At 46.4% G+C, this 16945-nt stretch overlaps 1 protein-coding gene across 3 annotated transcripts in view; it reads right to left on the reverse strand.

Moving 5' to 3' along the window:
- The window catches only part of CNKSR3 (CNKSR family member 3), a 225828-nt gene that overhangs the window by 98128 nt on the left and 110755 nt on the right, over positions 1-16945 (reverse strand). For all 3 annotated transcript variants that reach the window (XM_066596055.1, XM_066596054.1, XM_066596056.1), the window contains 2 exons: positions 14767-14808; positions 9954-10073 (listed from right to left, as the gene is read on the reverse strand). In XM_066596055.1, the coding sequence (XP_066452152.1) occupies positions 9954-10073; positions 14767-14808 (162 nt within the window). The remainder of the gene's footprint in view (positions 1-9953; positions 10074-14766; positions 14809-16945) is intronic.

Here is a 16945-nt window from a genome sequence, read left to right on the forward strand (position 1 = left end):
TACAGAAGTTATATACTTACCCCCTCCGGTGTTGGCGTCGCCGTCTCTATGGCGCCGACCGAAGCCTTCTTCTCCCTCGATTAAACGCGCTTGCGCAATCTGCTCTTCTGTCCCGTTGAATGGGGCCGCTCCGGCGTGCTCGCGTCGCACAGGTCTTCTGCGAATGCGCAGAAGACCTCTGCGGCGCGAGCACGCCGGAGACGGACAGAAGAGGGCAGACTGCGCAAGCGCGTCTAGTCGAGGGAGAAGGCGGCTTCGGTCGGCGCCATGGAGACGGGGACGCCAACACCGGAGGGGGTAAGTGTATAACTTCTATACGGCCAATATTTAATGCACGATGTATATTACAAAGTGCATTAATATGGCCATACAGAAGTGCTTAACCCCACTTGCTTTCGCGGGACAACCCCTTTAATAGCTGTCTACAAATATCTGAAGGGCTGTCACAGTGCAGAGGGATCAGCTCTATTCTCATTTGCACAAGGAAAAACTAGAAGCAATGGAATGAAACTGAAAGGGAGGACACACAAATTAGATATTAGAAAAGACAGGAATTAGGTCCTACCTGTTAATTCCTTTTCTTGAAGTCATCCTGACAGCATCCACCTGGAGGTTGTCCACTGGACACCTGCTGGGACAGGAAGCGGAAAAACACAAAAGCTAACTCCCACCACCGGCTCACCAGTGTGTACCAAATGACTACAGTGACCCGGCTTTGCTTAACCAATATATATATTTATTTTTTTTTTTAAATACAGAAATCATAGTACAATACGTTACTTCACGTAAACATAACTCAAGGGGAGGGAAAAGCCCCTATGCTGTCAAGGATGACTTCAAGAAAAGGAATTAACAGGTAGGACCTAATTCCTGTCTTCCCCTCGTCATCCTGACAGCATACACCTGGAGAAGTGGCAACAACTGAGTGCTTTTTTAGGGAGGGACCACTGCCTGTAGCACCTTCCGCCCAAAGGCCATATCACGGCTGGCCTTAAGGTCCAAGCGATAGTATTTGGCGAAGGTATGGGTGTTCGACCATGTGGCTGCCCTGCAGATCTGGTCGGTTGTCGCCTGGGCTCTCTCCGCCCAGTAACAGGCGACCGCCCTAGTGGAATGGGCTTTAACGTTGCCCGCGAGTGGAATCCCCTGGGATCTGTATGCGTCTTCTATAGCCCTCCTGACCCAACGCGCTAAGGAGTCTTTAGTAGCGGCCCCTCCTCTGCGTGGACCCTGAAATTGAATTAGACTTCCTGAAGGAATGTGTGACCTCCAAATACTTCAGGATTGCTCGTCTAACATCTAGATTATGGAATCTCTGTTCCGTGGTGTTACGGGGTTCCTGGCAGAAGGAGGGAAGGACTACGCGCTGTTCTCTGTGAACGTCTGTGAGAACCTTAGGTTGAAAAAAAGGGTCAGGTCTGAACTCTATTTTATCCGGGAAGATGGTCATATACGGAGTCCTAATAGAGGGATTGGATCTCCCCAATCCATCTAGCGACTAGAAAAGCTACCTTATAGGAGTGGATCTTAACTGATAGATCTTCCAAGGGCTCAAAAGGGGTGTGCGCAGAAGGCCTGTAAAACTAGGTTCAGGTCCCAGGAGGGCATGGTTTCCCTTACAAAGGGGTGGAGTCTGACTGCCCCTTTAAGATATTTCCTAATTAACTTATGGTCGCCCAAGGGGGGAGTCAAAGAAGGCTCCAAGAGTGGCCACCTGGACCTTAAGGGTACTAGGTCTTAGCCCCATATCTAATCCGTCCTGCAGGAACTCCAATATCTTGCTAATGTTAGGCTGTTGGAGGTCATGGATACTATGCCCCAACCACTTAGAAAAGGTATCCCAAACCTTAGCGTATATATCTCTGGTTGACCTTTTGAGGCTCTTGCATAAGGAAGTTGTTACCCTCCCTGATAGGCCCTGGCTCAGGTATTTTACTCGATCAGCTTCCAGGCAGTCAGCCTGAACTTTCGGACCTCTGGGCATATCAGAGGACCCTGCTGAAGGAGGTCGTCTCTCTGCGGAAGATGTAGAGGGTCCAGAGTCGAGAGAGCGTCCAGGAGCGGGAACCAGGGTCTCTTGGGCCAGAATGGAGCTACCAGGATAACGGAGCCTGGGGATCCCTGAATTTTCCTTAGGACCAGAGGGATCAGGGGGATGGGTGGGAAAGCGTATGCGAGGTCCCAATCCCAGACCTGGGACAGCGCGTCTATTCCCAGGGAACCCCCGTCGGCTCCCCTGGAAAAAAACGGGGACACTTGGTGTTCTCCCGTGAGGCGAACAAGTCCACCTGCGGTGTCCCCCATCTTTCTATGATTAGCTGAAATGCGTGTGGATGTAGAGTCCACTCCCCCGGATCTATCTTCCTGCGGCTGAGATGATCTGCCATGGAGTTCTCTGGGCCCCTTACGTGGAACGCTGTGACGGAAGGTGTCCGCTGTTCTATCCACTTGAGAACTTTCACCGCCAGGTCTTGGAGTCGGGGGTTCTGCGTGGATCCCTGGTGGTGAATGAGGGACACAGCTGTTACATTATCTGAAAAGATCTTAATGTGTCTACCCCTGACCGCTGTCTCAGCCACGGACGGCCTTCCATACAGCGCAAAGTTCTTTAAAGTTGGAGGACTGAGTAGCTTCCTGCCGGTTCCAGCCCCCTTGGACGTAATGACGGCCTAAGTGGGCCCCCCAGCCAGTTGAACTCGCGTCGGTAAAATGGATACTGGGGATGCGGGGTACCAAATCGTGGCCCTGGCGAGGTTGGTAATGGACATCCACCACTCCAAGGAGGTCTTTATCTTGTGGGTAAGGACGACTAGCTGATCCTGGGAAGCGGGTGACTTATCTCAGCTACTCAGGATGAAGTCCTGGAGGGTTCTACAGTGTAATTGGGCCCAAGGGACTACCCCGATGCAGGACGTCATGAGGCAGAGGACCCTCATGCCTCTCCTAAAGGAGACTTTGGTGGCGAGAGAAAGTGCCCGACACTCATCCGGAATCGCCTTCTGCCTCTCTAGGGGGAGGGATGAACACTGGCGGTGTGAATCTAGAATAACCCCCAGGAATTTTTTCTTTTGTTCGGGCAGGAGACTAGATTTAACGGTGTTGATGATCCAGCCCAGTGATTCAAACAGATGGAGAGTGAGATTGATATGGAACCGCAGTTCTGAAACTGATCCTGCTATGATCAGGAAATCATCGAGGTACGGGACGATCAACACCTTGTTAGTCCTTAGTGCCGCCACCATTTCTAACACCAGTTTGGAGAACACTCGGGGTGCAGAGGAAATCCCAAACGGCAGGCACGTAAACTGGAAGTGAGAGACTGACCCATCAATCACCAGGGCAAACCGCAGAAACTGCTGGAAATCTGTGTGTATAGGGACATGGCGTCCTTTAAGTCCACGGTGGCCATGACGCTATCTGGTGCGATTAAGGGGATTGCTGACCGCACCGATTCCATTTTAAATCTTTTGTACGAGATGGATTTATTCAAAAACTTCAAATTAATGATGGTTCTATAAGACCCGTTGGGCTTTTTAACGAGAAACAGGGGGGAGTAGCACCCCTTGAATCGTTCCTTCTGTGGGAACCCGAGTGATGGCCCCTAAGGACAACAGCTCCTGCACCCCAATTGGAGGGCCTGAGCAGATGAGGGTGACTGGCAGGGGGTGACCACGAACCTGGTTTTATAGCCCTCCGTAACTAGGCGTAAGGCCCAGGGATTGGAGGTCACCTCCTTCCATTTGAGCGCGAACCCCATCAGCCTACCCCCTACTTGCATGGTCTTGGAGGGCGGATTCTCACCCTTTCCACCTTTGGGGTAGGACCAACGTCCAGTTTTCCCTTTTCCCTTGTATGTCCTAGAGGGAATAAAGGATGGAGGGTAGGAGAAGGAAGGCCGCTTGAAGGACTTCTCCGTGGGTAGCCCCTGGCTTTTATCCGATGCTTTCTCCAGGAGGGTATCCAAGGAAGGCCCAAAGATTCTATGTCCTTGGAAAGGGTAGGGAACAGAGCCTGTTCTTTGATGCGTTATCCCCTGCCCAGGTCTTGACCCAGACGGCTCTCCTGGCTGTGTTAGAGAGGGCTGCTGAACGGGCTCCGAACCTCACCGACTCCATAGAGGCATCCGTCAGAAAGCCAGTTGCTTGTTGGAGGAGGGGAAGGCAGCTGGAGAGGTCTTCCCTAGAGCCCCTCTGGGAGACCAGCGTCTGAAGCTGGTCCAGCCAGACTGTCATAGACCTTGCCACGGACGTGGCCGTGATGTTAGCCTTAATGGTCAGGGCCGCGATCTCCCAGGCCTTTTTCATCGCTGAATCCACCTTGGTGTCTAGTGGATCCCGCAGTTGTAAAATGTCCTCAAAGGGGAGGGCTGCCTTTTTAGAAACCCTGGCCACTGCCAGGTCCACCTTAGGCGTGGTTTCCAGGAACTCCATGTCATCTGGTGCGAAGATCATCCGGTCCCTAAATTCTTTGGACAGAAAGAATTTTTGCTCTGCCTGCTTCCATTCTCTCAGGATCAATTGTTTCAAAATGTCCTTATCCGGAAATGACTGTTTTGGTTGAGGTTGGAGCCCCCGGAACAGACTATTTTGGAATGATGACTGCTGCGGCACCTCTTCCTCCACCTGCATGGTGCGTCAAACTGCGTTTAACAGCTGACCCAGATTCGCCGATGAGAAGAAGTATTTTTTCACATCTTCCATTGGTGGCATGGATTCTGAGGGAGAATCTTCCAGGAGTCCTTCCTCAGAGTCAGACTCTTCCGTGTGCGTCCGCCTCGCCCTTTTGATGGGGGGCGGAAGAGGAAGAGAGAGGCTTCGATTTCTTCGCGAATCACGGACCGGATGTCCGTCATTTCAGGGAAGCCCTCTTCACGGACCACTTTCGCCGTACAGTCCGCACACAGTGGCTTGGTGTGGCCCTCTTCTAGCCGCCGCAAGCAGACCAGACATTTGCGTACGCGTTTTTTGGCCTCTCTAATCTTTTGCGCATCTCTGTCCTAAGGAAACGGAGACAGCAAAGGAACTTCCAGCACCGTGATATATTTGTCTCTCCTGCCACCCCCCCGGTACAAGACCCATAAGGAGGTCTACTCACAAGCAGGCTGCTTTCAGTGTCTTCTCTGGCTGACATCTTCAGTAAGGTGCAGACAGGAGACATGTAGGGGAAGCCAGCTCTTTAAATTTCAAATTTGGCGCCAACACCTTCCTTGAGCGAGGCCCCGCCCCCCACGTGACGCGGCCGCGCTGACGTCACACCGCCGCGCCGGACTCGGGGGGGATACGCCGCACATACCAGGGACGCCGACCACGGAGGAGCACACATGGAGCTGCTGCTGCACTGACTGCGCGCATGCCTGACCGGACCCGCGCCCGCGCCCCTGCTGTCACCGCGCGACCATCTGCCCGCATAGGAGCGCATACCTCTGCTGCTGGATCCCCGCTGGAGTCGCCAGGCCTCTGCTCCAAGCTCTCCAGGTATCGGGGACCGTTCCACCAGCCAGCTACCCTCTGGGCAGCGCACTGGGGGGAGGATTTTCCCACAAGGGGAATGGTGCTGGGTAGATCCTGCGGGTGAGGGTCCCCTCGTAGGGTCTCACCCGCGCAAGCCCTGTCAGCCCGACCAGAGAGTCGTCCCCCCAGGGACGGGCAGGCTGCATGGGAGTCTTCTTTCTTCATTCTCCTCCAGCATACACTTGGAGGATCCGCTTGGACTGTCCTGTAGGGACAGGAAGACACTGGTGAGCCGGTGGTGGGAGTTACCTTTTGTGTTTTTCCGCTTCCTGTCCCAACAGGTGTCCAGCGGACAACCTCCAAGTGTATGCTGTCAGGATGACGAGGGGAAAAATAATTTACTGGCACAGGAGGTGGTGAGTTCTCCTTCAATGGAAGTGTTCAAACAAAGGCAAGACAAATATCTGTCTGGGATAGTAACATACTATGTTAGGCTGAATGAAGACAATGTCCATCTAGTTCAACCTGTTTCAACCTCCTTGTTGTTCCAGAGGAAGGCAAAAACCCCAAGAGGCAGAAGCCATTTAGACCCTTTGAGGGAAAAATTCCTTCCTGACTCCATAATTGCAGTCCGAATAATCTCTGGATCAACCTCTGATAGTTCCTACCTGTCTGTAGACCCGAATCAACAACCCGCTGGTCACCTAATGTCTATATCCTGTAATATCATAGCGCTTTAGAAAGACGTCTAGTCCCCTCCTAAAAACTCCTCTATGGATTTTGCCATCACAACATCCTCAGGCATAACGTTCCACAGTCTCACTGCTCTTACAGTAAAGAACCCCCTTCTGTTTTGGTGATTAAACCTGCTTTCTTCTAGACGTAACAGATGCCCTCTTGTTACCGACGCAGTCCTGGGTATAAACAGATCCTTGTATTGTCCCCTCATTTATACATAGTTATTTGATCGACCCTTAGCCGTAGTTTTTCCATCGTAAATAATCCTAATTTTGTTAGCCTCTCTGGGTATTCTAGTCCTCTCATTCCGTTTATTAACTTAATTGCCCTTCTTTGAACCCCCTCAAGCACTGCAACATCCTTCCTGAGCACCGGTGTCCAGAACTGTACACAGTATTCCATGTGGGGCCTCACAAGTGTCTTATATAGTGGGAGAATAATGTTCTTGTCCCTCGCCCCTATGCCTCATTTAATGCACCGAAATACTTTATTTGCTTTTGTAGCAGCTGACTGGCATTGATTGCTCCAGTTAAATCTACAATCCACTAGTATCCCCAGGTCTTTTTCCATATCACTTTTCCCTAGCAGTACCCCATTTGGTGTATATTGGGGACATCAGTTTCTCCTACCCATGTACATAATCTTGCATTCATCAACATTTTTTGTCATTTGTCATTTTTCTGCCCAAGCCCCCAGTTTGTTTAGGTCCATTTGTAGCCGCACATTGTCCTCCGTTTTATTAATTATCTGGTATAATTTTGTGTCATCTGCAAATATTGATATTTTACTATCAGGTCGTTGATAAATATATTCAAAAGGATGGGGCCTAACACTGAACCCTGTGGCACCCCACTAGCGACGGTAGCCCAATCAGAGTACAAACCATTTATCAGCACCCTCTTTCTTTCTCGGAGCCAGTTCTTTACCCAGATAAACGTTTTCGCCCAGTCCGAGCCGTCTCATTTTGTATATCAACCTATTATGCGGCACAATGTCAAATGCTTTAGAGCAGGGTTCCCCAACTCCAGTCCTCAGGGACCGCCAACAGGTCATGTTTTCAGTTTTCCTCAGTGTTGCACAGGTGATGTAATTATTGTCGGTGCCTCAGACATTGTAACAGGTGTTCTTACCATAGGATATCCTGAAAACATGACCTGTTGGTGGTCCCTGAGGACTGGAGTTGGGGACCCCTGCTTTAGAGAAGTCCAAATATACAAGATCAATTGACTCTCCCAGGTCCAGCCTGGAGTTTACTTCATCGTAGAAGCTGATCAGATTGGTCTGACATGATCGATCCCTCATGAACCCATGCTGATGAGGAGTTATTCCGTTGTTTTCCTTGAGGTATTCTTGGATGTCATCTCTCAGAAACCCCTCGAATATTTTTCCAGTTATAGAAGTGAGACTTACAGGCCTGTAGTTACCAGGCTCTCTTTTGGACCCCTTTTTGTATATTGGAACCACAGTGGCAATGCCCCAATCCAATGGTACAACCCCGGTCTTGATAGTATCCATAAATATTAAAAATAGCGGCCTAGCTATCACATCATTTAGTTTCCTTAGAACCCTTCGGTGTATTCCATCTGGGCCCGGCGATTTATCGATTTTAATCCTCTTTAACCGCCTCTGCACTTCCTCCTGTGTTAGGTATGTAATGTTTTGGGTTGGGGGGGGGGGGGTTTCGTTTTATTCCCCTGCATCTCATGAGACATCTCTTTTTCGTTCGTAAATACACTGGAAAAGAAACTTTAATAGATTTGCCTTTCCCCCATGATTTTGTGAATCCTCTGAGCAGGGGGTTGGACCTGATGTCCCTGGAGGTCCCTTCCTATTCTACCAGTCTATGATGGAAGCTCTGCCAGAAGAAATCATGGTATGATGCCCCTGCACTTCTGAGCTGCATAGTGCCCGACTCTCACCCCTTCTGAGAATTTGCCCAAGGAGTAACTTAAGGAAGCTTTTCTATTTTTTTTTTTAAAGGTGCTGCATTATAGTTTTTCTGGCAGCAAAGTTTTGGAATAGGGGAACACTGGTGTAATTATCCAGGTAGAAGTAGTTCCCTGGTCCAGCAGTGGGGGCACCAATTCCCATAAAATTCTTCTTGTAATTCCTTGAAAGGGGGGCATTCTGGGGGCGCAATATTGGTGTTCTCCTCTTCTTAAATTCTGAGCTTATGGGTGTTCCCTGGTGTAGTCTCACACTGCTTGTACATTTTCATGCTATACTGTGTCCTCTTAATGGGCAGGTCCTGAATTGAAGCCTCCCTATGAAATGTACCAGGGATTCAGCAACACAATGTTTTTCTCAGGGGAAACTTTGCACTGAAATGCTCTACTATGGACCTGGTTTTATAGAAGGGATTATAATTGGGGTTATCGCTGGGTGGGCACTGCGTATTGTCATTATATCAAAGGACTCTTACAATTGCTTCAAAAGGCTTCCTTGACATAGCGGTGTGAAACATTGGGTGTGGTATAAAACATCACTGCTCCAGTAGGCTCTAATGCACAGCCTCTTTACTAGCCCCTTACATAATACAATGCCCTCAAATTTTACTATTTCTGAGGCATCCACAGGAATTCACCTGTGGGGTTTAGCAAGTCTAGAGTAGGGATTTTCTCTAATAAAATTGTGGCCACATAATTTGGTTTGGGTTGGGTTACCAGTAGTGCAATGAAATTATCAAGAAATAAAAATTTTTTAAAAGTCCACCCCTGTGAGCCCTGCTGTCAAATGGCATTCCTGAGTTCCCAGTAAATTCAAGAATCTGGGGTATGCATTTTCATGGCTAGTTCATGTAAGATCAGAAGAATTAGGAGCCTATGCAATAGCAGTCTTTGGAGGCCTTCTCGGGAGTTAAAAGTTTATAGACAATGAAGATGATGTCATAATGAAAGTTGTGTCATCGTCACTAGCAGAGTCGTTCTCGGATGCAATAATTGCATACGCTTCCTCTGCAGTAAACCTCCATAGTTTGGATGTACAACCAAAAATGTACTGGGGCACAGTGTGGGTGACCACGGGGAAATTGACTAACTACACTGACTGATATGCTGACAGAACAGATGCTAAACACTACACTGACTGACCAAGGGATGGGTGATTATGGAACGGGTGACCACAGGAACACAGCAGCACTTTATTTAAAAAAAACAAACCCTGATACGCTGACACTACACTGACTAATAGACTAACAGTATCAGACGCGACACTAACTACACTGTCTGATAAATTACAGACCCCGCTACTACACTACTCTAAGTAAAAACGATCACTAACAACATGTGCCTTTTTTTTCTGCACCGTTCCTCTCACAATATTGCTCTCTAAGCACCACTGATACACTGCGATGGTTTGAGATGAAGATTGTACTGTAAACAACTCATTCTGAGCTTCAGTGCTGTGATTGATCAGTCAGCACTGACTGACCAATCACAGCGGTCACTGGGGTAAGACCTCTCTAATTGGTTCCCCAGCAGCTGGTAACGACTCGCTGCTTATGTCGTCAGCAGCCACCACTACATTTTCACCACAATCATCACTGTGGCAACATTTTAAGTGCAGGATGTAAATTTATGACTGCGCGCACTAACTACTTGCCTGCTAGGGCGTAAATGTGCACCCTGAGGCGAGAAGGAATTTAAAGAAAGCTATATTTAAAACTTTACCATCAGTTTATTTGGAGTACGAAATGCTGTAGTTTACTAGGATAATGTGAGTGTAAGGCAGTGTTCTACTGGCAGAGGAGAACCGCTATGTACTTACCAACCCTTCTCCAGGTCGAATATTAGTTAGGATAACTTCTTCCAAACAGGCACTTTGACTTGTTAAAGGGTCTGTGGCAAATCTGTATGTTTTGTCACATATTCCATTGAGAACTTTAGACTACAAGAAGAAGAAAAACAGAGGTAAAATCATTTCATACTAACAGTATGCCATTAACAGCTTAAGTGTTTTTTTCTTTCATAAAGTAAGCTTTAGGGGGATCAGGTCCTCCACCCCTTTAGGCCGCCTGCAGATGGGCGGGTCGGATCCGGCAGAGAGGATTCTCGCAGCGGGACCTGACCCGAGCGCCTGCAGAGAGCAGCGCGTACTCACCCGCGCCTGCGGCTCCGGCTGTTTGATGTGCCGGAGCTGGCGGGTGAGTGACGTTTCTGTGCGGGGTTCTGTGAGCCCCGCACAGAAATAGGACATGCCGCGATTTGTTTGCCGCGCAAGATTTCGCGCGGCCAAACCGCAGCGGTCTGCATAGGATTTGTTTTACATTTTTAATGTGGAAAAATCAGCAATTTATAATTAAGGCTTGTTATTATTTTACAGTATTATCATCGTCCTTCTTACGGAGTCTCCTGCCTGACTGCACGCTAGCTTGTTGCTGTAAAAATTCATGTCAAGTATTAGTATACTGGGAGTGTCACTCTCCACTACAAGGTTTTATTAGTTGTCATTTCCTACTTCTTGACGATTACAAGCATGGTTCACCACATCAAGAAGGTCTAACAGGGCAATTACTAACCCCCCCTCCCCCCCCAATTTTAATCCATTTTTTCTTTCATTCTTTACCTTTTCTAATCCTTCCCATTCTTTGCCTTTTTTTAAGTCACTAGAACCTAAGGCCTTGTGTTATTTAGGATCTCTACTAGAGATGAGTGAGCACGCTGGGATAATCCAGTTACTCGAGCGAGCCTCGCTCTTCTTGAGTAACTGCATTCTTGTACGAGCGTGCTCGAGGGGGGGGGGGGGAGCATGAGGATAGCATCACTGTATATAACAGTACTGTAATCACATATACAAACTGCAGAGTGTCTGTGTAGATCTAGTATATACTGCTGTATGTTCACTACATGAAGAGGTAATAAAGGTCTTTGTATAGTTTTTTTCCTGAGTAACACTATGGTGATAATAAGTGGTCATTGCAGAGAGTTATTATTTGGCTTTTTTTTTGTATTATTAGAGTAATACTGAGCTTTGTGGTTATCTTTATTCAGTGACAGTATGTTTGTATTAATCACTACCGTATGTACTCTAGTATTAGCCGACCCGAGTATAAGCCGAGTCAATAAGTTTTACCACAAAAAATTGGTAAAATTTATTGACGCGAGTATAAGCCTAGCTATACTTGAGTATATACTGGATTTAAAAAAAAATTAAATAAATACTCACCTATCGCGTCTGTGTCCCCGGCGCGATGCTCTCTCCAGCGGTGCGGCCAGCTGTTGCAGTCTTCTCCCCGGCTTGCTTTTGAAAGCCCCACCGTCAGCGCTGTGATTGGATCGAGCGCCGGCCAATCACAGCCGGCGCTCGATAAACCAATCACAGCCATTCGGAATGACATCACTGAATGACAGGGATGACGACAAGGATTTCAAAAGCAAGTCAGGGAGAAGACAGCAGGGAGAAGAATGAAGCTGGCCACACTGCCGGGTAGAGCTTTGCGCCGGGGACAGCATCGTGCTTGTGACACAGACGCCGGCTGATAGGTGAGTATTGAGGTTTGTTTTTTTTTTACCTCACTCGAGTTTTAGCCGTAGGGGGCTTTTTCAGCACATTTTTTTGTGCTGAAATACTCGGCTTATACTTGAGTATATACGGTATGTGGTTGTGAAGGTACAGGTTCATAATATGGAAGAATCTGTCTCAAAATGGCCGCTTGATACAAAATGGAGCATTATAATATATAAATAAGCTTGTGCGTAGTGAAACAATAATTCAAGCAGAAATAACTTTAGAGCATGAGATACGGTACAATGTTTCTTGACATTTATTTCTTTTCTTCCGAGAACCAAGCCTGGTACAATCGTTATCAGAAGAGACTCCCCCACGCCCTGAGATTTGGGAAAAGAATGAATCGTGCTAATAAGATGCTGCGACCAGCCAAACTCACAAGGGAGGACTAGATAACATCGGGAGAAATAAACATTTGAAGGACATTTCATATATATTCTCACACTATGCTGTAATGTTTTTCTAACCCAATGAGATTAACGCCGTGACTAATGACGCATTCCTTTCCTGTATTGAGAAACCTATGCAAAGTTAATAAACGTTCTGCCTTAATCAGAGTGAGCTGTATACTTGCCGTGGCTCAACTCTACGTATCTGTGGGAACTGAAAACTGACTCTGTCTAGTTCTTGGCCTCCCTGGTGCACCCAGATACGAACTAATTTGAAACCCAAGGCCTGAAAGTTTATGTGGCCGTGCAGCGGTCCTTAACAGTTGTAATATCTGATCATGGCTTGGCAGTATTACTTGCCCCATATAGGGTCATTATGGGTAATGTTGGTCCTGATATACTGGAATTTATTCAGTGACAGTACGGAGGTAATTATATGGGCAATGATAATGATACCATGTGTGGTACATAGGCTTCTCCCCTTCTACCACCCTTGTGGCTTCGACAGGCGATACGATGACCCCTACCTACTTGTATTCAGCCTACCTACAACATGGAAGTCTATTGTACACTGATGAAGGGCAAATACCCTGAAATAGCTGTCGGTACATGGAGTCTTGCTTTGCTTTTAATTCGCAGTCATTTTTACAAAGCTTGTATAGTCTGACTTTGGCTTGAAGAAATTCTGCCTTCCAATAGGTGGCACTGTGGAGGTTTTATTCCATCACCCTTATTTGAAAATGATAATAAAATGCTTGCAAAGAGAAGATAACCTTGTCCTGTTTCAGCAGTCAAAATTAAGCTACACAACAAAATGGAAATCCATAAATAGTTTAGTACATAAGAATCACTTCCACATACTAAACTCCAGCAGAATGAATAAATCACGCTGCGCGTCTTTTGTTTAATGAGGCAAAGCAGAGTTGGACATTTTTATAAATTCATTTTGTAAACAATAGTTATGCTAGAAGACAGACTGTCAGAATAGTAAAGGAATGATTCTTTATTGAACATACAATATGCAACAGAGAGGTTTCTAAAATAGTTTTATATAAGGTAAAATATGACTAACATTTTTGATCCCTGACGAAAAAGTATTACAGTGATGGCATGGAAACTTGACAGAAATTAAAAATACCAATCAAACCAGATATGCATCTATCTAAAGGGTATCCAGGGAGGAAAAAATATTTTTTCTTTTCAGCTCATGTGGTGCCTAACAGAAAAAACATGCTCACCTCACCCGATTTCCCACTAATCCCATTCTAACAATGCCCGATGCACCACTGATCTTCACTTTTCCTTCAACAGCTGTGACATCCTGATACAGGAACATGTGATTGCTGCGGCTAATCAGCTGTAGTGAGCCGATGATTGTAGGCAGCAGTCACATGTCTATGGTGTCAGTGACGTCATCACTGCAGCAGAGAAGCAGGGGACGAGATCGTAGATGACCACTAGCGATATCTGTAAAGCCATACCCATCTGAAATTGTGGATTAACGTATCTAGGACATATGTAAAGTCATATTATTAAGGATAGGCTTTGTATGGAATCACCCTTATTCACAGCACTTATTTGTTAAGGCCTATTTAGACACAGCGATTATCGCTCAAAATTCGATCAAAAGCCATCTTTGAGCGATAATCGTTGTGTCTAAATGCGCTGCCATCATGCACTATTCGTTCATCATTGGTGCCTAGCAAGCTAGACATCAAGGATGACTCTTATCAGCGCCACACGCAGATTTTTTCAGCAGGCGGCACTAATAGCATTCTTTCAGCTGGGATTTCCCAGTGGGATACCAGATGAAAGCTCCGAGAACAAAGGAGCTGTCAGTGCTACTGCTGTTTCTCTGAGCCATCAGCTCAGGGGGACACCGCTGATAACTGCAAGAACAAAGCAGCTGTTTGCATATACAAAACAACTGCTTTTCTTGGAGTTATCAGTGGTGTCCCACTCCACTCACATTTAACTCTTTAAGAAGCTAATTAGCTACATTAAGTGAGCGATTTTTAAGCGATTATCTTTCAGTCTAAATGCACCTCAAGTCTCCAGGGTTAAGTTACCCTTTACAGGCGCTTTACAAGAAGAGGTGTCCTCTCTTTCTCCCACCCTGGATTGCCTGGGAATACTCTATTTACAGGGTCACAAATATTTGATCTATGGGTTTTGAAGACGTGAAGAAGAAAAGAAAAAAAAAGGTCATCTTAATTAAGGGTTAGACTTCTGCAGTTAGGTAGGAATGTTCCATTTTGTACTGTGACTGTTTCCTATGTAGAGCAGCCTGCTTTAGAGGTCATGGTTCTTTATTTACCCTGGTATGTTTAATGTTCCCAATGACAAGGACCATGGAAATATTTGTGAAACGCTGAGCGTGGAGCATTTACATGCAGCGAGAAGTCAGCGATCCTGCGAAAATTTTTATGCTGGTTGAAAAAGAGCAAGCTTTAAACGAGTAGTGCACTAGTACACGAGTAGTGCACTACACAACGATTATCACATAATTCATTCGTTTGAGGGAAAATTTTGCACGATAATCGTTCTGTGTAAATGGACCCTTGAATAACAATAAGACCAGAGTTCATCAGAGGTTAATGCAGAAATACAGGCAATTCACAAAGGGTGAATTTCTTAGAACACCATCCATCCACCTTGTTATATTATACATTATGTATGCTTACAACGTTTAGAACTGAATCTTCCATTTCAGCAACTGTGGATTCCTGCAAAGACATGGAAAAAAATCCCATTAGAAATATAGCAGGAGTAGATACGAATATACTTTTGCGATACAATTTGTGTAGTGATTAATAAAAATAGAGTCTGCTCAGGTGGACTGACTGCATTGTATTTTCTAGATTTTGATAATGACAATCTAGGGTTATAGATAAAATTATTTATGTTCATAAGTTACATACAATTTGTTAGAAACATGACTGTATGGTTGGTTAGTCTTCAAATTAACCCTTTCCAATCCACTGTCTGACGTCTAAAGACATTCTGATTGAAGGCTGTACAGCTCCGATGTCGGAAGACGTCTGACAGGGTATTCTTACTGTATATTACTGGCCACTCTGTTGTCGGGGGCCTCTCCAGCATGTCCCATACTGCAGTACTAGCTCTAGCCAGCAGATGGCGCCATTGTATAATGACAGAAAGAGAAAGCCCCCCTAGGAAACCCTGAATCCAAAATTTGATTGCAAAGGGTTAATGTAAGTGCTTGTTCAGTGATCAGGAGAGGAAATTTAAAGTTTAAGATTAATATTGAAAGGGGTTATCCGGTGATTTAAATTTCTTACCAGAACGCTGATGCAGCAACACAAAGAGAGCCTTGCCTAATTATTTTAAATAGCCCATGACATCGCCAACAATGGAGGCCGCAATACCACGTGACCTCTTGTCCGACTCGGAGTTCCAGTAAGAAAAGAGTGAATTTCTTACCGAAAATTCCTTTTTTCCCGAGTCATCCTGACGGCATACCTGGAGGTTGCACCTTGACCTTGTAGGGACAGGAAACAAGAGACTTCAAAAGGCTCCTCCCGTCTCCCATTCTCCAGTGTCTTCTAAATTACTTACATGGACATGTCGTGGCTAACCAAGAAAAGATATTTATTTGTTGCGAAATAAAAATAACATGGTTAATTCCATTTAAACATAAACCAGAAAGGGTAGCTTACCCGAACTTAAACAAGGATAATATGCACAAATTTTCCGCATTTAAAAGAATGTCCGACATAGGAGCCTCTGGGCTACAAATTCGTGCCCGCATAATCGTAGATATATACGAGTGAGTTTTGGGAGGGAATTACGTGCTGTCAGGATGACTCGGAAAAAAGGAATTTTCGGTAAGAAATTCACTCCTTTTCCCCGGCGTCATCCTGACGGCATACCTGGAGTATACCAGATTATTTTTTTAAGGGAGGGATCACTGCCTGCAGGACCTTTCTTCCGATTGAGAGGTCGGAGGAGAGGTCCGTATTTAACCTGTAATGTTTGGCAAACGTGTGCAGGTTGGACCATGTGGCTGCCTTGCATATTTGGTCCGGCGTCGCCATAGCCCTCTCTGCCCAGGAGCAGGATACTGCCCTGGTTGAATGGGCCTTGAGTCCTTCCGGGATAGGTCTTTTGCAGGAAGAGTAGGCCTGCTGGATGGTGGTTTTTATCCAGCGGCTAATGGACCTCCTAGAAGCCGCTCTTCCTCTGCCCGGCCCCTGAAATTGAACAAAAAGACAGTCAGCCTTTCTAAAGGATGAGGTCTGCTCTAAGTAGCATAGAATGGCCCTCCTTACATCCAGGCTATGGTAATCTCTTTCCCTATCATTTTTGGGATTCTGACAGAAAGATGGGGGGACAATTTCCTGCTGTCTGTGGAATTTCGAGGCTACCTTTACAAGAAAAAAGGGGTCCGTTTTTAGTATAACCTTATCGTCCTGGACTAGTAGGTAAGGCGTTTTACAAGATAGGGCCTGGAGCTCACTTACGCGTCTCGCTGTTGTAATTGCCACCAGAAATACAGTTTTTAAGGTGAGGTATCTAACTGGTATCTGATCGATGGGCTCTTTACAGAGATTTTGGAGAACTAGGTTTAGGTCCCATGGGGGGACCATACTACGGCAGACTGGCCTCATGCTCTCTGCCGCCTTCATGAACCTGCGGATCAGTCTATGATCTGCTAGCGGTTGGTCTAGGATGGCCGAGAGCGCGGATACCTGTACTTTTAGGGTCGCGGGTCTTAAGTTTTTATCTAGGCCCTCCTGGAAGAAGTCCAAAATCTCCGCCACCGAGGTGTCAAGATTGGAGACTTCCAGCCCCCTCTAGGAGGCGAACTTTTTCCAAATTTTGTTATAAATACCTGATGTA

This window comes from Eleutherodactylus coqui, chromosome 3, assembly GCF_035609145.1.
Source record: "Eleutherodactylus coqui strain aEleCoq1 chromosome 3, aEleCoq1.hap1, whole genome shotgun sequence".
NCBI classification, from domain to species: Eukaryota; Metazoa; Chordata; class Amphibia; order Anura; family Eleutherodactylidae; genus Eleutherodactylus; species Eleutherodactylus coqui.